Source organism: Meles meles, chromosome 10 (assembly GCF_922984935.1).
Source record: "Meles meles chromosome 10, mMelMel3.1 paternal haplotype, whole genome shotgun sequence".
Classification (NCBI taxonomy): Eukaryota; Metazoa; Chordata; class Mammalia; order Carnivora; family Mustelidae; genus Meles; species Meles meles.
Genome location: NC_060075.1, coordinates 5,021,357 through 5,047,132, shown reverse-complemented (window position 1 = coordinate 5,047,132; position 25,776 = coordinate 5,021,357). Strand labels below are relative to the sequence as shown.

Here is a 25,776-nt window from a genome sequence, read left to right as displayed (position 1 = left end):
AGAGAAGGGAGCCCCTCAGGTTAAACTCTCAAATTTTCCTTATATCCTTAACATGTACCTTCACAGAAGGACTCTGAGCAGCTCAGGGAGAGCAACACCTGAACTGCTGAAGGAACCCAGCAGAGATTCCCGATGCCTATGGCTGGGATGACATGGACTGGAGTGTAAGTCCAGCCATCTTAAAAGTCTCCCAGAACAAAATCTGCCATTGAACAGAATAAGGTAATAGAATCCAGAATCTATAACCTATCACCTAAAATGTGCAGTATACAATAAAAATTCCTAGACATGTAAAAAACCAGAAATGAGAAAATGGAACCTTAATGAAGAAAAAAAAAATTCAAATAAAAAAGGACAAGATGCACAAAGACTTTAAAAAGCCATTATTAGAAACATGTTCAACAACATATAGAAAAAGCTGGCCATAACCAAGAGTAGCATAATAAAAGAGACATAAAAACGGCAAAGTGAAAACCTAACAAACTCTGCAAGTATGAATTAAAATAATTTCAATAAAAATGTCAATGGATAGGTTTAACAAGAGATTGGACAGAACAGAAAAAATGGTCAGTGATGCTGAAAATAAATGAATCATTTATCCATTGTGAGAAACTGAATTATTGAAAAAGAAATTAACAGAGCCTCAGTAACCTGTGGGACAATACCAAATGGACTAACATGCATGTAATTGGAGTTGCAGAGGAGAGAGAGATGGGACAGGAAAAGAAAAAGAAATTTTTTACAAACTTGGTGAAAAAAATCAACTTACAGTTTTAAGAAGCTCTGCAAACCCCAAGCAGGAAGAATACAAAGAAAATCACACCTAGGCACATCACAGACTGCTGAAAACCAAAGATAAAAAGAAAATCCTGAAAGCACCCAGAGAATAATCAAAACATTATATACATAGGGATAGTGATACTAATGACCGGACTTCTCATCACAAACGATGAGACAGGAGACAATGCAAGAACCTCTTTTAAATACTCAAAGAAGAACACATTGAGGAGCACCTGGGAGGCTCAAGTGGTTAAGCACCTGCCTCTGGCTCAGGTCATGATCCTAGAGTCCCAGGACGGAGCATCGCATAGGGCTCCCTGCTCAGCAGGGTGTCTGCTTCTCCCTCTGCCCTTCACCCGCTCATACTTTCTCTCTCTCTCTTTCTCTCACTCACTCAAATAAATAAATAAAATTTAAAAAGAAAAAAAAATCAGCCCAGAACTATATATTTAGGGGGAAAGTCTTCAAAACCGAATGCGGGCTTCTACCTCCAGATACAATGGAGGACAGATGCACTTTCCCCTTCATTTTAACTCAATATACCTATAAACCTTGAACACAACACAGAAGACAAACACAAGAAGGCCCTGAAAGGTAGAGAGAAGGTGGCAGACCAACCACAGCTTCAGGCACTGAAGAATAAAAAAGCATCAGTTCCCTCGGTTTGCTTCTGATTCATATACAGCAGAGGAGCTACAGAAGCCAACAGTCCAGGAACACTAACAGGCACACAACAAAAAGAGCCCTAACCAAAAGAGCGGGAAGTGCAGGCTAGCAAGACACAAAACTGCTAGATGATAACCAGCCGCTTGAAGGCACATCCCACACCCTCAGCAAAGGCCAAAGACAACCCAGACACCCGCTCTCCCCTCCCCACCGGACAGGGTGGTATCACAGAAGGCTAGACTGAGAGCCAGGACACTCATACCCACTGGACAGGAATAAGGCCTCCTTCCTCCACCATGTCGGTGGAGAGAAAGTGGGAAGCCTGGAGCTGAACATCCACACAGTGATCACAAGGTGACACCTACTGGACAATGAGAACGTACGCTGCCGCCAGAGCTAACATGGCCCCCTCTACTCCCACTGTAGTGTCACCGGGGACCTGCTGAAAAGCAGGAGACTTTCTAAGCCAGGGTGGTATAAGCACAGAGGAGAATCTAAACTTTCTCTCTTGTGAAACAGCCACTGGAGGGTCCTCCCCAACAAGCAGCGGAGGCTGACTACGGAACAGGAACTCCCCCACACCTAGTAGTGACACAGTGGTGTGACCCCTTTTGGTTTCTACCCCAAAAGCAGTTTCAGATAAAATCGGCTTCAGATAAAAGGGGGAGAGGTATTAAATAATATACAGAGTTTCCTAACACAATACTACAAATATAAAGGATCTCACCAAAAATAACTTGTCATACCATAGTAACAAAAACTATTTCAATAGAACTAAGAAAAGACAATCGGTAAAAGTGAGCACATATGTGAAGACACAGATGTTAGTTATTTGCCAAATACTTTATAAAGTATACGCTATAAAAATGCTTTACCAAGAAATTATGAATAAGCCTGATGCAAATTTAAAAAAAAACACAAGAGTTTCAGCCAAGAAACAAAATCTTGGCAAAGAAACGTAAGAAGCAAATGGCAACTTTAAAGAAGTGAAAAATATACCAACAAAAATAAAGAACTAACTGAAACTTAACAGTGGAATGGAGAAATTATCCAACTTGAATAAGCGTGAAAATGGACTGAGAATGATTTAAAATGTTATCTTTATCATACAGTAACTTTTTATTATGTCTTTGGTTGACATCTGGACTTCCTATTCTGTCCCAGCAATCCATTTATGAATCTAATGCCACAGTTCTAACTGTAGCTTTCTAGTATGTTTTCAACACCTGGACAGGCTGCTACCCCTTCATTTTTCTTTAAGGATGTTTACAGCTGTTTTTATTTTTTTCCTATTGAAATTTAAATCTCATTAAAATTACACATCAAGTTAGGGGATATATTGTGCTTTTATTCTCTTTGCTTCCATCTTTTCCTGGGAAACGTATCACATAAAGTGTATTTTTACAATTGAAGGAATTATTAAGAGAGCGTCTGTGTATCAACACACAGGATACCATCAGGAATCCTGTCAGTGGAACCATTCATGTCGTTATTCCCAAGTATAGAATTATGGGGTTTGTACTAACTAACCTTCTGTTTTTCTTTGGATGTCTTACTAGCTCCGTATATTATCTCCAAACAATATGACTGAGGCTTGCTTGTTCTGAACTGCATTTAGCTATAAACACACTGTAGGATTTTGGGGACTTACTTCAACTCAGCGTACATTTGTGGAATACAACCGTTTGATTCTCGTAGTTCTCAGTCACACGTCTTCGTTGCTAGACAGTATTCCCTTAGATGCAGACATCCTCATCTAAATACCAAGAAATTTACGTTGCTTCCAGTTGGCAGCTATTATTAAAAAAATTTTTTTAAATATACCCTATATTTATATATATATACTCATACATGTTCCCTGACACACTTGTGAGGACATTTTTCTGTGGAGGAGTTCTCAAAGAGCGGTCCACAGACCGGTGACGTGAAGGGACCTCTGAGACCTTTTCAAGGGACCCATGAGGCCAAAGCTGTTCATAATACGACACTATTTACCCTTTTCACTGTACTGGTATCTGCATGTGGTGCAAAGCAATGTGGGTAAAATTCCTGGTGCCTTTTTGGTAGCCAAGGCAGTGGCACCAAACCGTACTCGCCGCCATCGCATTCTCAACTGGCTCCACGATGGCAGTGGACATAGACGTCACTTGCTCCACTTAAGAATATCACTGATGAAGGGGCGCCTGGGTGGCTCAGTGGGTTAAAGCCTCTGCCTTCAGCTCAGGTCATGATCCCAGGGTCCTGGGATCAAGCCCCACATCGGGCTCTCTGCTCAACAGGGAGCCTGCCTCCCTCTCTGCCTACCTGTGATATGTCAAATAAATAAAAAAATCTTTAAAAAAAAAAAAAAAGAATATCACTGATGAAGCAGTATAATTACTAAATTTCAAAATCTCAATCTGTAAGTATACATCCTTTAAATATATGTGCGACAAAATGGGAAAGCATCAAGTTACTGTGCCGCACCAAAGTATGAAGCTTTCTGAAGAAAGGCACTTCTGTGGTCATTTGATTGGTAAGGTGAAAAAGCGTTTTTTGTGAAACATAATTTTTACTGGAAGAAAAACTGACAAATGACGACTAATCAGGCTTATTTGAAAACTATTTCTACAAAAATGGATACAGTGAGCCTATCACCCCAAGGAAAACAACTGAGACCACTTACGGCCACCGCCAACACTAAATAAACGTGTATCTACTGCGGTGAGCTTGACTGCTTCCAACACTTCAACTTTTCTGAGGAGATTAGGGTTATAATAACAAATGCAAATTTTGTTACTTATTAAAATGTGTCAATATTTAGAATATCTGGATCACTCAATGAACCAGTATTTTCCAAAATACCAATTAATAATGTTATAAAAGCATATATGAGTAAAAGAATGGCTGAAACTGCAAGATAATGGATTATAATATTAAAGAGTAAAGAAATGTTCATTGATAAGGCTTCAGATTCCATTTTGGACCATATCTTGAAGAATCTAACTATTTGTCAAATTTTGTGCACTATTAACCAGAAATATTTATAATTATCTAAAGTGGCAATTAAAGTAAGTTTCCTTTTTCCTAGTACATATCTTTTTATGGCTGGATTTTCTTCATATATTTCAACCAAAATGGCATATTTGAACACAGAATGCAGAAGCAGATATGAGAATTCCACTGTCTTCTATGAAGGCAGACATCGATGTTTCAAAAAAAGAGTATAAAGGTGTGCTGAGACCAAAAAGTTTGAGAACCTTACATCACAAAGGTTTGTAAGTAAGAGTGAAACCGTTGTGTCTTCAGCTTAACTAGTTGTCATACTGTTTTCCCAAATGACTGTTGCAGTTTTCACTCTCCCTCACCAGGAGAGCATCACAGCTCCCACTGATCCGAATCCTGGCCAACGCTGACTACACTCCGACCTCCTTTGTGCACTTTGACAGGAACGTATGGCTATCACAGGCCGGTTTCGCTTTGCATTTCATGGCTATGAATGGAACTGTACACCTTTTCATATGCTTACCAGGTATCTGGATATTTTTGTAAACAGCCTATTTAAATCATCCGCCCTTTTCTCTATGGGGTTGTCTGTTTTCTTACGATAGGTATTCTGTGATCCAGAAATGACTCCATACTTGCTGCCTTGCAGCCAATGCTTTCTGCATCTAAAGACTTCCTTTGTGAGCATATTCTCCTTGTTATCTTTACAAGACTTTATAATTTTATGTGGAAATGCGAAGAACAAAAAATAACTCAAGGACATTTTCCTATTATTTGTTCCTTCTCTTCGTTTTCAGTGATTTGGTCTTATTTCCTAATATACCTAGCAATTTGACTTATCGTTGAATTTTTTTTAAAACTACAGAGATACCTGGAGACACCTGAATGATGCTATTTTCAACCAGAGAGGAATTATTTTTTTCTTCAAACCAGCGCTTAAGGCTAGAGAAGATCTCTTTAATTTAATCTGCACGTGAGCTGATCTGAAGCTGGTTTTGTGAAGACAGATTCCCCTGCCCCTCGTTTTCCCTTATGCTAATAGTGTAGCTTAGGAATCAGCAAACTTTAAAGGGCCAGATAGTAAATATTTTAGGGACATCTTTGTGGAACAAGAGGTAAAATCAAGAATACTATGTGAGTACTTATCTACCAAGAGAGAAAATAAATTTTCACGAAAATTTTGTAACTACTGTTATTATTAAAATATGGTAACAACTGGGATGCCTGGATGGATGGCTCAGTCAGAGTAGCACCCAACACTTAATTTCAGCTCAGGTTGTGATTTCAGGGTCATGGGATCAAACTGTGTTGGGCTCCACACTTGACACAGAGTCTGCTTGGGATTCTCTCTCTCTGACCCTCCCCCATTTATATACTCTCCAAACACACCAACAGATAAATAAAATCTTTTTTAAAAACCATAAATGACTCTTAATCTCACAAAACAAACTGGGGGTTGCTGGGGGTAGGTGGGATTGGGAGAGGGGGAGCGGGCTATGGACATTGGGGAGGGGAGGCGAACCATAAGAGACTATGGACTCTGAAAAACAACCTGAGGGTTTTGAAGGGTCAGGGGTGGGAGGTTGGGGCAACCTGAGGGTTTTGAAGGGTCAGGGGTGGGAGGTTGGGGGAACAGGTGGTGGGTAATGGGGAGGGCACGTTTTGCATGGAGCACTGGGTGTTGTGCAAAAAGAATGAATACTGTTACGCTGAAAAAGTAAATAAAATGAAAAAAAAATATGGAATATGTTAACAATTGAATATGGTTTTTTGTTTTTTGGGGGGGGTAATATAGGCTGCTCATGAAAAGAATGGAATTTGGAAGAAGGAGAACATTTTACTTAATTGGAGTCCAAAGCTACTCTTTTCTATCATAACTGATAGTAAAATGTTCATCTATTCATTATGATATACAATGAAATTTTTCATATCAATCTTTGAAAAAACCTCTTCCCACAGAGGTACTGCCAAATACTGATATCAAGACAGAAGCATATAATTTTATCTGAATATACTCGTCTTTGAAAAGCATTTATAAAATTTTATTAAAATCTTTTGATCTTCACTTTTAGCATACCATTATATTGCAGAATAATCACTTTCAATTAAAGGAGAGGTTGAAGCTCCTCAATTACACAGTTAAATCGATTTTGAAATTTGAAAATTTCCTTCCTCAATGTCCAAAAACTGTAACTGAACTGTAGTTGGAACTTAGAAAATATTTCCACATATCAGATTTATGCGGGAGTGGAAATGCTCCTTTTTATTTTAAATTGTGATGGCATGAGAAAGTGTATAAAGCAGCTTGACATTATTTCTGATTGGAACAACACTAACTGCTCTAGAGGAACTCTGCCACTGCTAAATGATCGAACTGCTGCACGGTAGGGCAGCTCAGTACTTGGAGCTTCTTTTTTTTTTTAAGATTTTATTTATTTATTTGAGAGAACGAGCGAGCACGCACAAGCCAGCAGAGGCAGAGAGAGAAGCATAGAGAAGCAGACTCCCCGCTGAGCAGGGAGCCCGATGCAGGACTTGATCCCAGGACCCTGGGATCATGACCTGAGCCAAAGGCAAAGGCTTAACCCACTGAGTGGGTTAAGCCACCCAGGCATCTCAGTACTTTCAGCTTCTATTTCTTTTTTTTCTTTTTAAAGATTTTTTATTTATTTATTTGACAGAGAGAGATCACAAGTAGGCAGAGAGGCAGGCAGAGAGAGTGAGAGGGAAGCAGGCTCCCTGCCGAGCAGAGAGCCCGATGCGGGACTCGATCCCAGGACCCTGAGATCATGACCTGAGCCGAAGGCAGCGGCTTAAACCACTGAGCCACCCAGGCGCCCCCAGCTTCTATTTCTAACAAAAATTCCTAGAATTGAGATGTTGATATGCACAAGAGCAAATGAAATTCGCTATTAACACCATTAGTTTAAAAAACCACAACAGGTGAAATGTTTTCTGTGAAGTATGTGCTTATGAGTAAATACAATGAATACACACAGGCTTTTAAACACCATTGTGTTTTAAGAAGCTTATAAACTTTCCAATAAACCCTTCTGGTCCGTACTCATTTTACCACTGTTAATACATCCTAGCAGATTCGACTCCAGGTTATACTGAATTAGTTTTTTCTCCACTTCTTTGAAAATATTTGTCTGTAATTGTTTCCTGCAGACAATTCACAAGACCTAACTCTTCAGTGACTTCAAACTCAGCATCAACCTCTACCATAAACAACTGAACGCTACGGCGTATCTACTGTCACATTAACAGCCGAGGAAAACCACTAGAAATCATTTGACTCATTTTTAAAATAACTTTGATATTGCTCTTAATGTCCTCAACTTTTAAAACTATTCTTGCTCAAAGGCTAAGTTTATTTTCTGTGCACACATTTCTTTGACCGCTGTAGTCAGACATGATTTAATTAACTCATCTTGGATAAATGGCTTTCTGGGCCTGGCTAACAAATGACCCAGTAAGAAACTAACTTTTAGTCTCATTTTCATTTTTCATTTGTGTAAAGAATTTCTGCTATGATGAGAGAGACCGTTTTAGTTTATTACTTTTTTCTGATCATTATCTTCCAATGAGTTTGGAATAGTGTGATGAGTGCTCAGTCTGATAACCTTGGCATATATCGTATTCTTTTCCCCAGCTATAGTGTCCCAGTATAATAAATATAATGGTTTGCCATCTAATTTGGTCACAACAGAATTTATTCCATTATGCCTCGAAAGCAGTACATATGAAGTCCACTTTTCTCTTCTCTTTTTTTAACATGCTAAATATGCACCAGTACTAAAAGAAATGAGTAAGACGGTGGGACAATACATGTGTCGATCAAACACTGATGAGTTGTAATTGTGGCACTGTGATTCTCAGCATACCCACAGCAGTGCAAAGCACTGTGGTCTCTGCAGCAACAACTCAGTTCTGTCAATGTAATGCAAGAGAAGCCACAAGAGAAGCAAATTAATGTGTGGCTTTGGTTCCAATAAAACTTTATTTACAAACACAAAACTCTGAATTTCAGATGATTTTCATGTGTTATAAAAGACAGTCTTTGAATTTATTAACTGTTTAAAAATGTAAAAACTGGGGCACCTGGGTGGCTCAGTCAGTCAAACGTCTGACTCTTTTTTGCTTTTGTTTTTTTAAGATTTTTATTTATTTGAGAGAGAGGGGGATAGAGAGCGATAGCAAGAGAGAGCACAAGCATGCGGGAGAGGGAGAAGCAGGTTCCCCATTGGGCAGGGAGCCTGACGATGTGGAGCTTGATCGCAGGACCCTGGGATAATGGCCTGAGCCAAAGGCAGATGCTTAACCAACTGAGCCACCCAGGTGCCCCAAGCGTCTGACTCTTTTTTTTTTTTTTTTTTTAAGATTTTATTTATTTATTTGACAGAGAGAGAGATCACAAGCAGGCAGAGAGAGAGGAGGAAGCAGGCTCCCTGCGGAGCAGAGAGCCCGATGCGGGGCTCGATCCCAGGACCCTGAGATCATGACCTGAGCCGAAGGCAGCGGCTTAATCCACTGAGCCACCCAGGCGCCCCATGTCTGACTCTTGATCAAAGCTCAGGTCTTGATCTCAAGGTCGTGATTAGGCTCCACACTGGAGGTAGAGCCTACCTAAAAAATAATTAATAAATAAAAAGTAAAAACTATCTTGGCTTGTGAGCCTTATAAACACAGATGATGGACTGGATTTGATCCACAGGCCATACTTTGCTAACCTGTGATGAAACCTTTAGCATCCCAAATGGAAGTCTACAGTATTAATGGTGCCTAAATCCTATTTTTGTCTCCCTAACTTTACAGACTACCAGAATCTCCTCTCAGTTTTCCAGCCTCTCAACTGGTCCTTTACCAACTGGATAAATGCCTCAAGGGGAAAAGGAAAGTTGACATCAGGCTGACCTCAAGGCTTAATCCTTCCCTCTGGGCTCTCACTCCCTCAAGTCCTCATCTCTCTGACAGTCCTCTAATGCCTTTAAATATTTCTCTGAAAAAATATTTTATCCAACTCCTCTAGTTGTTCTCAGTGGGAGAGCTAATCTAATACAAGTTTCTCTGTTATACAGTAATTTTTGCTCTACCAGATACTGAAACTTATTAAAAAGCTATAGTAACCATGGTGGTGTGATATTATCACTAGGGCATATAAATATGCAAATGAATTAAAACAGAGAGTTTAGGGACAGTCCACACATACACTGAACATGTGCTTGAGGACAGAAGTTATCTTTCAAATATGTGGAAGGAAAAAAGCGATTTCGAGAGATAAGATACTAACAACTGGCTCCCCATATGTGAGAAAAGGACACTATACTCCTACAGGACACAATACATACAAATCAAAAATACCTAAATGTTGGGGAAGAACTATAGAAATGAACTTCTGAAATATACTTCCAAGGACACATTAGAAACTACTGTAAGCATTTTAATTTTTGAAATAATCAAAGTTCAAAATTCAAAACTTTCTAAGGGGTATAAAATGGAAAGTGGCCCTGTACAGGCCACACAGGAGAAATTCCATAAAGCTAAAGTATTTTACCAGTTTCCTATGTAGCCTTCAAAAGATATTTTGTGTCTATTTAAGTCTGGGTTATTTTCCACCCCCACACCAAAGGGGCTCTTCACTGTATCAAAGAATAACACCTTATCAGAAAGATAAACTCAGTTCTTTAAATCAAACTTAATTAAAGCTAAAAAAATTTTTTTTTTTAAGAAATTGTGACTTTTACTGAGAAAAAAACTAAGGCCAAGGACATCTTCACCAAATGGGCCTTTCAAATTTTGTTTTTACCAAACAGGCTTATCAAACTCACAATTTTAAAAAAACAGAAATTTCCAGTTTCCTCTTAGCTCTACCCAACTTAATTCCTTTAAGAAAAAAATTAAGGGGGCACCTGGGAGGCTCAGTCAGTTAAGCATCTGCCTTCAGCGCAGGTCATGATCTCAGGTCCTAGGATCAAGCCCCATAATGGCCTCCCTGTTCAGTGAGAAGCCTGCTTCTCCCTCTGCCTTTGGCTCCCCAGCTTGTGCTCTCTGTCAAATAAATAAATAAAATCTTAAAAAAAAATTTAAGAATCATGTTGCCAAGGTATAAGGAAATAAATACATCAGTTTTTAGGTATAAGTATACCTAAGATCATTCTAAGTTCAAATCTTGGGAATTTTTTTTTTTAAGATTTTATTTATTTATTTGACAGACAGAGATCACAAGTAGGCAGAGAGGCAGGCAGAGAGAGAGAGGAGGAAGCAGGCTCCCCATGGAGCAGAGAACCCAATGCGGGGCTCGATCCCAGGACCCTGGGATCATGACCTGAGCTGAAGGCAGAGGCTTTAACCCACTGAGCCACCCAGGTGCCCCGGGAATTTTTTTTTTTTTTTTTTTGCTGTATCCATACTTTGTACTTAATATTCTTTTTTTTTTTTTTGTACTTAGTATTCTAACAAAATCATCCCAATAGATCTTTGATGTCTTCGTTATAGCCTTGCATTTTAGTCTGATGAGATAATTTAATTTCTTAATGTGCAAAATGAAGAAACCGAGTAGAGACAGGTAGCATGACTTGGTAAAGATGTCACAAGACTTTACCTAACAATGTCACATAGAATAAGAAGTCAAGGCTCCTGATTCTTACCCATTAAATACAATAATTGTGTTTTATTTAGAAAATATTTTTAGATTATAATACAGAAAACACACTTGAAATCATTGGCCATATGTCCTTAAATATATTAATACACACTGAGCAATTCCTAGTAAACTCCCTTTAACTTTCCTGCTATGTCACATCCATCTCCTCATGGGACTTCTTAATCTAAACACTGACCAGAGGGTCCAATCTTGCACCTTCTTTTCTTCTCCTGTTTAGCAGTTTGCTTTGCTGTCACTACTACTGTCACTACTAGTCAGGAAAACCACCTATGATCCCAAGCCTGACACTCAGTCCCAAAGATGTTTCTGGAGTTTAAGACTCGGCCTAGTCAAAACAAAACTCCTGATTCTCCCACATTCTTAGGCTTGAAACTAGAGACATTTGCAACTCCTCTTTCGTCAAATATAACTCACTCTATCCCAACAACATTCGGTCTTTACATTTCACACAGTATACCGAAAATCAGAAACTTACATTTGTTGACCTTAAATTACAACAGTAACCCTGAACATTTCTGTCTTCAAGTAAACCTCAAAAAGGCTAGGGGGTAAGATCTGCTAAACTTGCTCTTCTTCTTTAAAAACTGCCTTAAAGCAATTCTTCAACTTGGCATGCCAAACTAAGGACATTTTCCATTCCCATTTCCCATGAATTCCTCACTCTACTTATTTATTCTCCAGTCATTTTCATATATGTGACATTCTTCCAGAATCCACATGTCCCTAAACCCTGCTCAAGATGACCCGGGGGCTCCCTGGTGGCTCAGTCAGTCAAGCATTTGCCTTCAGCTCAGGTCATGATCTCAGGATCCTGGGATCGAGCCCCATGTCAGGCTCCCAGCTCAGCGGGGATATGCTTCCCCCTTTCCTTCTGTCCCTGCCCTCTGCTCATGCTTCCTCTCTCTCAAATAAATAAGATCTTGAAAACAAAAACAAAAACAAAAACAAAAACAGATGACCTTTTGTCTAAATTCTACTGGGTAAACTTACCCATCCTCCAAGCAGTACCATTTTAATCTTTCCTCCTTTTAAAATATTTTCAGGTTCCCTCAGTCAAAATGTCTGCAGTAACAGACACTGCTAGTTAACTACAAAACATCCATTCCGTCTTCTTCCTTCCTAAGGATCTCTTTTGTTCAGATATCCACTCTCCCTTAAGCAGCAGTGTACTTCAGAGGAAATGGCGCCATCCACAGTCCCAAAGGAAAATCATGGTTTAATCAAACGGGGTTATCTCAACACTTACTGATTAATGCTTTAAGATGAAAACATGGGAGGTAAACTAACTAATGAAATGTTAGAAGAAATCTGCTAGAGTAGAGGGAACCATATAAAAAGGGTTTTCCTTAATTAAAATACTAATTAAGAAAAGGTGGGGGGTCCCACGCCCCACCCACCCAAGCTCTGAATGTTATCATGAATGTATGATACATAAGGTTCCTGCCCACTCTCTTTGGACTATGAGAAGAACTGGACCATGGAAGAATCCAATATACTGTGGATACACAATGCAAAGATAGTAAGAATCTGGCAACCTGGCATCACAATGCCACTGAACTTACCCACGACCCTAAGTCTTGACTTCCTACGGTGAAAAAACCAGCACCCAGCAAGGTAGAATTCACAAAGCCTGGCATCCAAATAAAAATTACCAGGTACAAAAAGAAGTAAAACCTCATAGTCTAAACTGAAAATGATCAATCAAAATCAATCAAAAATCAAAATCAACCAATCAGAACTAACCCAGATGTTAAAATTACAAGATGCCATTAGGGCAACTGGGTAGCTCAGTAGGTTAAAGCCTCTGCCTTTGGCTCAGGTCATGATCTCAGGGTGCTGGGATCCAGCCCTGCATTGGGCTCTCTGCTCAGCAGGAAGCCGGCTTCCCCCTCTCTTTCTGGCTGCCTCTATGCCTACCTGTGATCTCTCTCTCTCTCTCTCTCTGTCAAATAAATAAATAAATAAATCTTTTTTAAAAAAATAAAATAAAATAGTTCTATACGTGTATTCAATATGTTCAAAAAGCTAAAGAGAGATACAGAAGATATAAAAAGACTCAAATCAAACTTAAGATAAAAATAACATCTTAAGTGAAAATTACATTGGGTATGATTAACAGATCAGAAATTACAGAAGAAAAGATTAGTGAAATTGAAGGGGAAAACCCAGAAACTAAAATGAAACATAGAGGAAAAAATATATTTTTTAAAATGGAGGAAAATGAGGAGGGGGCGTGGGGGGGAATGGGGATTAGTAAGCAATGGGAAAACTTCGAATGGCCTAATATTAAGGTAACTGGAGTCCCCAAGAGAGGGAAGATAAGGGTAACGAAGAAATATTTTAAGTAATTGGCAAAAACTTTCTAACCATAATGAGAACTATTAACTCACAGATTCAAGAAATTCAACAAGCTGTTGCCAACCACAAGAAACATTACACAAAGGCATAACATAACCAAATTGTCCCAAACGATGACACAATATTCAGAGTACACAGAAAAAAAGACAGTTACAGAAGAACAAAGATAAGGATAACACCAGACAGCTCATAAGACAATGCGAGAGAAGACTGTGGCACGACATCTTTAAAGTAATGGGGGAGGAGAGTCGACTAGAATTCTGTACCTGCTGAAAACATGTTTCAGATATGACGGTAAGATAAAAGCACTTTGGAGTATACCTACTGAAGGACTCCATCACCTACAGTCCTGCACTGTTAAAGGATGTCTTCAGACACAAAGAGAATGATAGCAGGTGAAAATACGGAGCTACACAAAGCAATGGAGAACATCAGAACTGGTAACAAAAGGGGTGACTCTATTTGTAATTTTTTTTTTTATTACTTAATTCTCTTTCAGACATATCTGACAACTTAAGCAAAATAACATTATCTTGGGTGTCGGGGAGGGGTAGTCAGGTGCGCATCCACTCAGCTCAGGTTGTGATCTCAGGGTCAAGAGATCAAGCCCCATGTCAGGCTCTAGGCTCAGTGCTTAGTCTGCTTGAGACTTTCTCTTCCTCTCCTTCTGCCCCTCCCCACCATGTGCTTGTGCTCTCCCTCTCTCTCAAATAAATAAAAATCTTTTTAAAAATAACAACACCTTATGGCATTTATAACACATGTAAAAGCTGAATACATGACAGCAACAGCACAAATTCCAGGAGAGGAAAAATGGAAGGGAACAAAAGCACATTTTTATTATATATGAAGTTATAGCATCTCTGGACGGTAGACCGTGGTAATAAAAGATGTATACTATAAATCCTAAAGCAACCAATAAAATGACAAAACAGTCTAAAAAGGAAAAAAGATGGAATCATTAAAAAAAAAATCAATCCAAAAGAGAATGCAAGGAAACAAAGAACAGACAGAAACAAAAAGGATTTTTTTAAAAAAGGAAAACTTAATCACATTAAATGTACATGTCCTAAACACTCCCATTACAAAAGCAGAAACTGCCAAGTTAGATTTTAAAAAGCAAAACCACTGTCTGCCAAAAAACATACACTAAACAGAAAGACACAAAGAGTTAAAATAAAAGGATGGACTAAGATATACCATGCTTACACTAGTCAAAAGAAAGCTGCCATGGATACATTAATAGAGACAAAGCAGAGTTCAGAAGTAAACACAGGATTTTTCTGTTAGAGTCAAAAGTATCCTTACAAGTATCTTTCCTCTGATCGAAGTTACCAACTTCTATATAACCACTAGAGCCCCTATCACAGCATCCCTATGATGGGGACTACTCAATGACATGTACCTACTGCAGTCCTGAGGACAGAAATGTTACAGTTGAGACACAATACAATTTTAGTTCTGTTGCAGTAGGCCTCAGACTACTCACAGCTGGTCCCCAGGAGCATGAATTTTGGGAGGGTTGCCATGGCCCCCTCAGTGACAAGAGTTTACCGTGCCTATCCTATCTGTGCAAACGTGACCTTCCTTCTGGTATGCGCCAGGCACAGGGCGCCTGTGTGATCAGCCACCAGCAAAGACCTTGAGCTTCTCCTATTGCTGCATTTTCACTGCAAAGAGAAGAGGTTGCTCTGTGCAGCCCCTCACAGGAGGCTGAGCACCTAAGGAAGGCTATACATGAATTCCTCCAGACCCCGTCAGTATTTTTTCTCCACCGAGATTCTTCCATTATATATCCTCACCGTATCACGGCAGTAAATCTTAGCCACAATTACAACTTCACAGTGAGCGCCATTCGTCTGTCTAGTGGGTCTCCAACGTGAAGGCATTCTCAAGGACCCCCACAGACCCAAAACTCAGATCTGTGAATGCTTGTCATTCCTCTTAAAAAGCTATAGGGTAAAATGAAGAATATATAACTTGATGGTTTCTTTACTCTTACATTACTAGGATCACATAAAAAAAAATAACAGTATTGGACATCATTGTTGATAAAACAGGTGCCTGTGAATCACCTCACATGAAGACGCAGTGCGATAGTTAAATCATCCTACAGAAACCGACTCCCAGCTGCTCACAGACACATACGGAGAGATTTTCTCCATGTTCTGTTTTAAAAAAAACCTTTTTTAACAAAATCACATTTACATTACGTTGCTTATCTACGCTCCTACTGTATACTGCCACCCACCTTCTGACAGAGAAGCTATTTTTGTTCTTTTGCAGTCTACAAAAAGAACCAAAAACATAAAAAACTTACAACTCTTCTCACAGAACTAGGCTGGTCTTCTGTAAGACACCTGGCACAAAATCACTATAATACAATGAGATTTTAATATGGGGTTGTGGCAGGAGGTGGGTGGAAAAACATAAAAAATTATCAATTCTAAGTAGGGAGAGAATATAAGTAATTTTTAATGTTTTATTTATGGAGTAATAGCCTGAGCAGAACTAGTCAAAGGAACAGAAATGCATGTTGGAGCTTCACTGGTAATATCTTTGGGAGGGGGACTGGGTGGCTCAGTGGCTTAAGCCTCTGCCTTCAGCTCAGGTCATGGTCTCAGGGTTCTGGGATCGAGCCCCGCATCGGGCTCTCTATTCAGCAGGGAGCCTGCTTCCTCCTCTCTCTCTGCCTACTTGTGATCTCTGCCTGTCAAACAAAATAAATAAAATCTTAAAAAATATATATATATGTGTGTATGTATATATCTCTTTGGAGGGCAATGAGCAGAGCACAGGAAAGAGTGCAGGGGGCTCCCGGTAAATACATGGTCAAAGAGCTGCAGCACGCAGGATTAAACTGCCCCCTCAGTGACACCAAATCACCCGGCTCTCCACGATCTCAGCAGCACCTCCGCGGCTCCAAGAGGAAACACCGTTACCTTTCCTGAAACACAGGTTCACAGTAAAGCATATTCTTCAATCCAGAAGAAGATAAAGGTACCCCTGGGAAAACTGAAAACAATCTGAAGGAAGTTCCAGAAAAACTAAACAGCTTCATAAAGAATGCCATTTAAAAACTGAGAAAATCATCAGGGACTCAGAGCTCAGCTCAGTCCCCTGTCTGTCCTCTCTACCTTCTTGAAGGAAATAATTCTGAAAGAAAATAAATAAAAACAAAAAAAAATTATTTTTTCATCTTTTTTAATGTAAAGATTCAATATGTTAATTTTGAAATAGGAATAATAATATTAATGAAACCAGAATCTCTCAACCTCAGCACTACGGGCTCTCTTTGCCACGGGAGGCCAGCCTGGACGCGGCTGGGTGCCGGGCAGCGACCACGAGGGGCCAGTAGCACGTGCCTCTCCCTGGGCTAACCAGCGCTCCCCCGCAGAGTTCATTCATGCAGACATTTATCCAATCAATGACTCGACTGTGTTCCAGGTGCTTTCCTAAGCACCAGAGATAAAACGATAAACTAGAACAGATCTCATCGATGCGCTCATGGTGCTTACGTCCTAGTGGGAGCAACTGAAATTAATAACAGACTCACACCAACGCGGTCAATTTACAACTGCTGGTGAAGTGTCACAGAGCAGAGACACAGACTCCAGTGAGAATGTACAGTAAGGGTGCCGGCTCAAGCGCTTCTTATTAAGAGATGTGGACAATCAAGAGGTTTGCAGAGAACCACACTCTCCAACTGGCCTCTGTATCGTGTTCTCTGCATCTGACAAGTTTACTTCACTATCTGCTGGGAGTTAAAAACAAATGATTCTAACAAAAGTCAAGATCTAAACAGATGTATTACTTCCCTTCCAGAACTAGTTTTCAATCCCAACCCAAATTATTAATATTCAGCGAGTAAATTTTCACCTTCCATAATCAAAAAGTATTAATTTTTTTATTTTTAAAAAATGGGTTTGAAACATACTAAAACTTTTCAGAATATTTTAAAGAAAACACAAAATTATGCCAGTACCACGCTGTCTTGGTGATCACAGCTTTGTAGTAAAGCTTGAAATCAGTTTTATTTTTGTTTTTCAACATTTCCTTAGTAATTCGGGGTCTCTTCTGATTCCATACAAATTTTAGGATTATTTGCTCCAGCTCTTTGAAAAATACCGGTGGAATTTTGATCGGAATGGCATTAAAAGTATAGACTGCTCTAGGCAGTATAGACATTTTAACAATGTATATTCTTCTGATCCAAGAGCATGGGATGGTCTTCTATCTTTTTGTGTCTTCTTCAATTTCTTTCATGAGTGTTCTATAGTTCCTCGAGTACAGATCCTTTACCTCTTTGGTTAGGTTTATTCCCAGCTATGTTACGGTTCTTGGTGCTATAGTAAATGGAATCGATTCTCTAATTTCCCTTTCTGTATTTTCATTGTTAGTGTATAAGAAACCTACTGATTTCTGTACACTGACTTTGTATCCTCCACGTTACTGAATTGCTGTTTGAGTTCTAGTAGTTTGGGGGTGGAGTCTTTTGGGTTTTCCATATAAAGAATCATGTCATCTGCGAAGAGAGAGAGCTTGACTTCTTCATTGCCAATTTGGATACCTTTCATTTATCTTTGTTGTCTGATTGCTGTTGCTAGGACTTCTAATACTATTTGAACAAGAGTGGTGAGAGTGGGCATCCTTGTCGTGGTACTGGCATAAAAACAGCCACATAGACCAATGAAACAGAGTAGAGAGCCCAGATATGGACCCTCAACTCTATGGTCAAATAATCTTTGACAAAACAGGAAAAATATACAGTGGAAAAAAGACAGTCTCTTCAATAAATGGTGCTGGGAAAACTGGACAGCGATATGTAGAAGAATGAAACTCGACCATTCTCTTACACCGTACACAAAGATAAACTTGAAATGGATAAAAGACCTCAACATGAGACAGGAATCCATCAGAATCCTAGAAGAGAACATAGGCAGTAACCTCTTCGATATCAGCCACAGCAACTTCTTTCAAGATATGTCTCCAAAGGCAAAGGAAACAAAGCGAAAATGAACTTTTGGGACTTCATCAAGATCAAAAGCTTCTGCTCAGCAAAGGAAACAGTCAACAAAACAAAGAGGCAACCCACGGAATGCGAGAAGATATTTGCAAATGACAGTACAGACAAAAGGTTGATATCCAGGATCTATAAAGAACTCCTCAAACTCAACACACACAAAACAGATAATCATATCAAAAAATGGGCAGAAGATATGAACAGACACTTCTCCAATGAAGACATACAAATGGCTATCAGACACATGAAAAAATGTTCATCATCACTAGCCATCAGGGAGATTCAAATTAAAACCACACTGAGATACCACCTTACACCAGTTAGAACAGCCAAAATTAGCAAGACAGGAAACATGTGTTGGAGAGGATGTGGAGAAAGGGGAACACTCTTACACTGTTGGTGGGAATGCAAGTTGGGGCAGCCACTTTGGAGAACAGTGTGGAGATTCCTGAAGAAATTAAAAATAGAGCTTCCCTATGACCCTGCAATTGCACTACTGGGTATTTACCCCAAAGATACAGATGGAGTGAAAAGAAAGGCCCTCTGTACCCCAATGTTTATAGCAGCAATGGCCACGGTCGCCAAACTGTGGAAAGAACCAAGATGCCCTTCAATGGACGAATGGATAAGGAAGATGTGGTCCATATACACGATTGGGAGTATTATGCCTCCATCAAAAAGGATGAATACCCAACTTTTGTAGCAACATGGACAGGACTGGAAGAGATTATGCTGAGTGAAATCAGAGAGAGTCAATTATCATATGGTTTCACTTATTTGTGGAGCATAACAAAGAACATGGAGGACATGGGGAGATGGAGCGGAGAAGGGAGTTGAGGGAAATTGGAAGGGGAGGTGAACCATGAGAGACTATGGACTCTGAAAAACAACCCGAGGGTCTTGAAGGGGCGTGGGGGGGGGGGTGGGAGGTTGGGGGAACAAGGTGGTGGGTATTAGGGAGGGCACGTATTGCATGGAGCACTGGGTGTGGTGCAAAAACAATGAATACTGTTACGCTGAAAATTAAAAAAAATTAAAAAATAAAAAAGAAAGAAAACACAAAATTCCATGTCCAAAATTTTTTGACAAACGTGAGAATTTTTGCTTTTACAAACTTTGTTTGTAAAACACAATAAAATATCAAAGAGAAATTGTTCCAGACATCCATTTTCAAAATGCTCAACCCCCAGCACATTTCTTTGAAAAGTCATTACATTCTCACTGCTGAAATGTCACCTTTACCTTGATGAGGCAGATGAAATGTTTATTTTCTTTGAGGTAGTATCATACTACATTCAGCCACATGTCATCAAAATAAAGGTCAACAAATTTAGAACACCTGTCTTTCAGTAAAATAAAAATGTACTCCGCGTTCAATAGCACTTCTACATAGTTTGCCCCTAGAGAACATTCTGAGATAGCAGCGCAAGGATCTGCATGGTCATTGCCCATCGCCCCGCCTCACTTGAGTAGAACTGTACAGCTTTACTCTACTGCAGAAGCTTCTTTTTTGACGATTATGTATTCAGACCCGTTTATAAAGTTAACTACATTAGTGATCTCTGTTAACACTCTGGCACTTTGGATCTTTCCTGTAACTATGAGTGATTCATTAATGATCTCTGGTGCTATTCACTGAGGCTACAAATAATTATTGAGGAATGGCCCAAATAGAAAAACATCCTTGGCAACATCACTCTAGTAATGAAGGGAAGATGAACAAGATCATTAAGTAAATATGTACTATGTTAAATGGCAACAAGGACAAAGGAGAGAACCATAGAGCAGGGATGTTATTCGAGAATGAGACCCTTGAAACTTGCAACAGGGAGCTGAGGAAAGCCCTCACTGACAAGGCAACTCTTGAATAAATTCCTAGAGGACATGAGGGCAGCAAGCCGTCATGCATCTGAGAAGAATCTTCAACAGAGAGGGAACTGGAAGTGCCAAGGCCCCGAGGAAGATACATCTGAGGCATCTGAGGAAGATGAAGGAGGCTGGTATGGCTGAGGGAAGCAAATGGGGGCAGAGGACAGTGAGGGAGTGACATTTTAGAAGTACTTCTGAGGGTGGTGAAGATCACGGAGAGCCCGGTCAGGTAGTGAGCACGGGCTTTTTTTTCCTCTTTCTCTGAATGAAACAGAAAATCCGTAGTGAAGTGTGGTAGGTAGAGGAGTGGTATGACCTGACATAATGCTATTCATTCATTTGTTCATTCATTCATTCGTTGGTTCATTCATTCGTATCAGTATGGACTCATGTGTACTTATTTTATTCTGTGAATGAAAACCCAATACTGTATTTTTGTGTGTGGCTCAAATTATTCCAGCTCTTAGGAGCTCCTTCAGGTTGGCTCCTGTGTTTTCACCAAATCTTCCTGGTTTTGAGTACTTGCTTACTTTGTGGCACCTCGGGCTGTATTTTCCCAGTACCACTGAACTACTTCTCAAGGAACCCGGTTCCTTTTATGGGCGAATAGTGGTTAGAAACCAAGATCTGAGGACCAGGTGTGCTCACTGCTAGCGGGGGTCACGCCGTCTAGGCCTTCACAGAGGACAGAACTAGGAATTATACGCAACCATACTGCCTCAGGCATACACACATCTACACATCTGTATTTCTGTATCTGTCTACATACATATTAAGAACCATGAGTTTATACTGATGCTTCTGATTCCGTTTCAACACCACAAAATTCATTTTACCCTTTCCTTATTTGCAGCTCCTTTCTCCAACATGGAAAAACCTCGTTCTCATTATCAACCACATATCTACTTATTTGTTCACTCACGGTATACACATAAAGCGGCTTCGGAACTGCAAACCCATACCCTTGCGAGAAACACAGGGACTCACTGGACTACAGTGCACGCATGCTGTGCTTTCTTCTTCAGCAATCCCAGCTCGCCTGCCAAGATACTGTTTGCCAGTTACTCGGGTTAGCTCTTTTCTTCCCTATCCCCTTTAGTGTGAATTCTGGTATTCCTTCATGAACTCCCCCACGGCCTAGATAGTTGTAATTGCTTATTTAGGGAGTATGTGAAACACTTCTACGGTTCTAAGAGTCAGAGGAGCTATACAAAGAGAGAGATCTGCGAGTATCTGGCACACCTCTCCCAGGCTACATCAGTCCCATTCCCATTTCCTTTCCACCTCTTTCCCACCCACCTGCCATAGGTAACCAATCTCCTCAGTTTCCTGTTCATCCCTCCTGTATTTCTTTTCCAAAATGACCAGAGGCATGTGTATTTGCTTATATTTTATCTTTTCTTACATAAAAGGGTGCACATCATAAATGGTCTTTTACACTCTTCTTTCACTTAAAAATACATGTTGGAACCAACTTCGCATCATTTCACAGAGACACTCCTCATGGTATTTGTACACACACAATATGCCGCCATATGAACCACACCGCGGTTTCTTCGACCATTCTATCATGGGTGGCCACTTAGGCTGTTCCCAATATTTTGCAAGTTAAACCATGCTGCAATTATTTTTTTTTTAAGATTTTATTTATTTATTTGACAGAGAGCGATCACAAGTAGGCAGAGAGGCAGGCAGAGAGAGAGGAGGAAGCAGGCTCCCTGTGGAGCAGAGAGCCCGATGCGGGGCTCGATCCCAGGACCCTGAGATCATGACCTGAGCCGAAGACAGCGGCTTAATCCACTGAGCCACCCAGGCGCCCCCCCATGCTGCAATTATTAACTTGTAATAGCACAAATATTTTGCATTACTGGAGGCATATTTTCAGGACAGAATCCTAGAAAGGTCAAAACATGTGGTTTTTAAGTACCACCAGATTATTCATGTCAATTTGCATCCTATCAGCAAGGTGTAAGAGTGCCTATTTCCCCCCAGACTTAGCAACAAATGTGCTGTTATGGATATGAATTTCTGCCAGTGACACAAACTCTTCTGAGGGACAAGCAAGTGAGAAAAGTTCTAGCTAAGTCCTGTACCTGATAATGGAGAAAAACCAAAAGACAAAAACAAGAAACAAACAAACAAAAACAACTATAGAAATGGCAACAGACTACTGATGCTCCCCTAAGTCTGGACTGATTTAACGGCGTGAAGGTCTGACGATGCGCCACCAGCCCCCCGGGGATCCCACACAGTCTGCGCAGCCTCTTCCATGTGCATTCCACCACTCCCGCCCACTCCATGCTACTGGCTCCATAAAGAGACACGGCTGCAGGCCTCCCACGGCCCTTGATTCCTCTGCGAGCAACAGGGCACAGGCTTCATCTCTAAATCCCATTTAAATATTTATCAGGAAGTATCTAAATGCAAAGATGGCATCTTGCATCCGAGAGGGACAGGGAGAAGCAAGCTTCTAACGACTGTCTTAGCAAACTGAGCTAGAAACGTGTATACATACTGACTCACACGTACACACATCTGCATTTCTCTATCTGTATAAATATTAAAAACCAGTTTACACCGACTCTTCCAATTCCAATCCAACACCACAAAGTTCATTTCATTTGTTCATTGACTTTCCTATAGTATTTTTCACTTCCACAAAATAATCCAACACTACTTCTGAAGTAGTCTGTGGCAAAAAGAGTGCCCACTGATCTGTCACAGTCTTGATCTGGCCATCTAAGCTTGTCCAGACCGCAGAACTTACTGTTCTGGTCTACACTGCTCACAATTTGATGACATACGCACGTCCGTGTACCGTCGCCGTTCTAAAACAAGCACTCTAATTCGACTAAGCTTGAGGTGGGAGTTACTCATCCATATAATTTAGGTCCTTTTAATAATCTGAGTAAAGCTAATATCATACTAATTGAATAATTAATTGAATCTAAGTCCCTGTCTCGACAACACTTTTGAGAATTTTACCTGTCCTCTATCTGTTAAAGCCCACATAATTTCTATGATCAAAATTTCATTTTTAACATTCCTTTGGGAAAGCTGCCTCACTTCTCCCAAATTTAACTGTCAAAGTCCAGGAGAATCTGTGGGCAGCAAAGCAATTTCACTTCATAGGGCTTGTTTCCTTTATAGATGGACGGTAAATGTTGCATTTATTGTGCTCATTTCAAAATCACATGAAAATCACAGTGAAAACTTTAAAAGACAGTAGACTGTGTACAGGATACTACTTTGGGATGGGGCCAAAAAGATGAACTGAACTGCCAACTTGACTGTAAAGAAACATCTGGATCAATTTTTAAAATAGCAAACAGAGCTAATGCACATCGTGGACTAAAGACCTGTCAAATGTTGTCTCTTCATGTTATGTCTTCATCGAATTGTTCTCTCTTAAAGAGTAACCACATAGATATATAAATATAGTTAGGAATTCTCATTTCTAAAATTTTTAATTTCTGATTTAAATGTAAAATATTTTTTAAAATGTAAAATATTTGTTAAGATTACCATTAATTGCACAGCTTAAATAGTCTAGTGGTATGCACAAACTACTCTTGGATATAAGGGTTTTTACATTAACCATTTAATAAACAATTCTTGCCAAGTGAACCTTTATGTTGACTAGAGTAAATGTTACAAAACTGTGGCTTAATTAAATATTTGTTACTTCTACTTACTTCTGTGCTCCCTGAGACAACAGCTTTGTCCACGTTCACTAACGACAGTTCCTCCATCTGGCACACTCCCAGTGACCACTCCACACAACGGTGATGAGCCCAGCAAGTGCCTAAAATGGTTGAAGTGAAAAGAAGCAAATGAATAAACATGAAGCATATTAACGCTAATAAGACGTAAACCCCCCAAACCAACCCTGACATGCCAACACACAAAGGCACCCTGTATCTGTGATCACACTAAAGCAGTCAGCCCTTCCCAAATGTATCACCTGGGAACTTGCTAGAAATGCGAAATACTGTGGGGCACCTGGATGGCTCAGTGGGCTAAGCCTCTGCCTTTGGCTCAGGTCATGATCCCAGGGTCCTGGGATCAAGCCCCTCATCGGGCTCTCTGCTTGGTGGGGAGCCTGCTTCCTCTACTCCCTCTGCCTGCCTCTCTGCCTACTTCCACCTACTTGTGATTTCTGTCAAATAAATAAATAAATATCTTAAAAAAAAAAAAAAAGAAATGCAAAATATTGGAGCACTGGGTGGTTCAGTTGGTTAAGTATCTGACTCTTGATTTTGGCTTAAGTCATGATCTTAGGGTCCCAGGATGGAGCCCCACATCAGGTTCTGTGCTCAGCGGGGAGTGTGCATTAAGATTCTCTGTCTCCCTCTTCTTCTGTCCCTCCCCCCACTCTATCAAATAAATATATAAATCTTTAAAAAAAAAATTTTAAAAAGGAAGTGCAAAATTTCATATCAGAACCAAGACACAGTGAATCAAAACCTCTTGCAGTGGTGCCAGAAATCTGTGTTTTAACAAGCCCTCTAGGTGATTCTGATGCACACAAGTTTGAAGGAGTGATTGTTTCAACAAAAAATGAGTTCTTAGTCATTTTACTTAAATATTACTGTAAGATATTTTATTTGGTATCTTTGCATAAAATATAAAGGACGTTATGTAACACTTTATGACAAAGAGAATGGATGGGAAATAAGCTACACGTTTACCTCCATTCTGCTTCATCCCACATCAACAGCCCACATCAATCACTGAAAACAGGTCAGTCTTTAAATGCTCTATCACACAACACTGGAAACATTATCAATCAATACACAATTCAACTGAAATTAACTCAAAATCCCAAAAGCACCATATCACAAGTATGGGTTACTATACTGTTATAATAAGATGCCCACATGGCTAACATCTATTGTTTTTCATCCTACATTAAATAGACCCAGACACCCAACTTCCCCAACTTCTCACAGTTCCTTTTAAAAATGTTCTTTCCTCGGGGCGCCTGGGTGGCTCACTGGGTTAAAGCCTCTGCCTTTGGCTCAGGTCACGATCCCAGGGTCCTGGGATCAAGTCCCACATTGGGCTCTCTGCTCAGCGGGGAGCCTGCTTCCCTCTCTCTCTCTGCCTGCCTCTCTGCCTACTTGTGATCTTTGTCTGTCAAAAAAATAAACAAAATCTTTTAAAAAAATTTTCTTTCCTCAATTATGAGATCTCCATGGCCCTGCTGTCCACATAAGAATAAATACAAAGATTTATAAAAGTATCCAGCCCAGCACTGGCCCAGTGCAGATGCTAAATAAATTAGGTACGCATAATTAGACAATTTTACATAAGCAAGCCTACTTAAACAATGACTTTTTTACTATGTGATTGTAATTATTTCTAGATGAAAGGTATTTACTATTAAGTTGATAATTCACTAAAATTAAAATGTCTACAGAATCAA

The 25,776-nt window shown here is 39.9% G+C and overlaps 1 protein-coding gene across 13 annotated transcripts in view; it reads right to left on the bottom strand.

Annotated features, from left to right (window-relative positions):
* KMT2C (lysine methyltransferase 2C) overlaps positions 1–25,776 on the bottom strand; it is a 272,443-nt gene that overhangs the window by 136,975 nt on the left and 109,692 nt on the right. For all 13 annotated transcript variants that reach the window (XM_046020447.1, XM_046020451.1, XM_046020450.1 and 10 more), the window contains exon 6: positions 24,044–24,153. In XM_046020447.1, the coding sequence (XP_045876403.1) occupies positions 24,044–24,153 (110 nt within the window). The remainder of the gene's footprint in view (positions 1–24,043; positions 24,154–25,776) is intronic.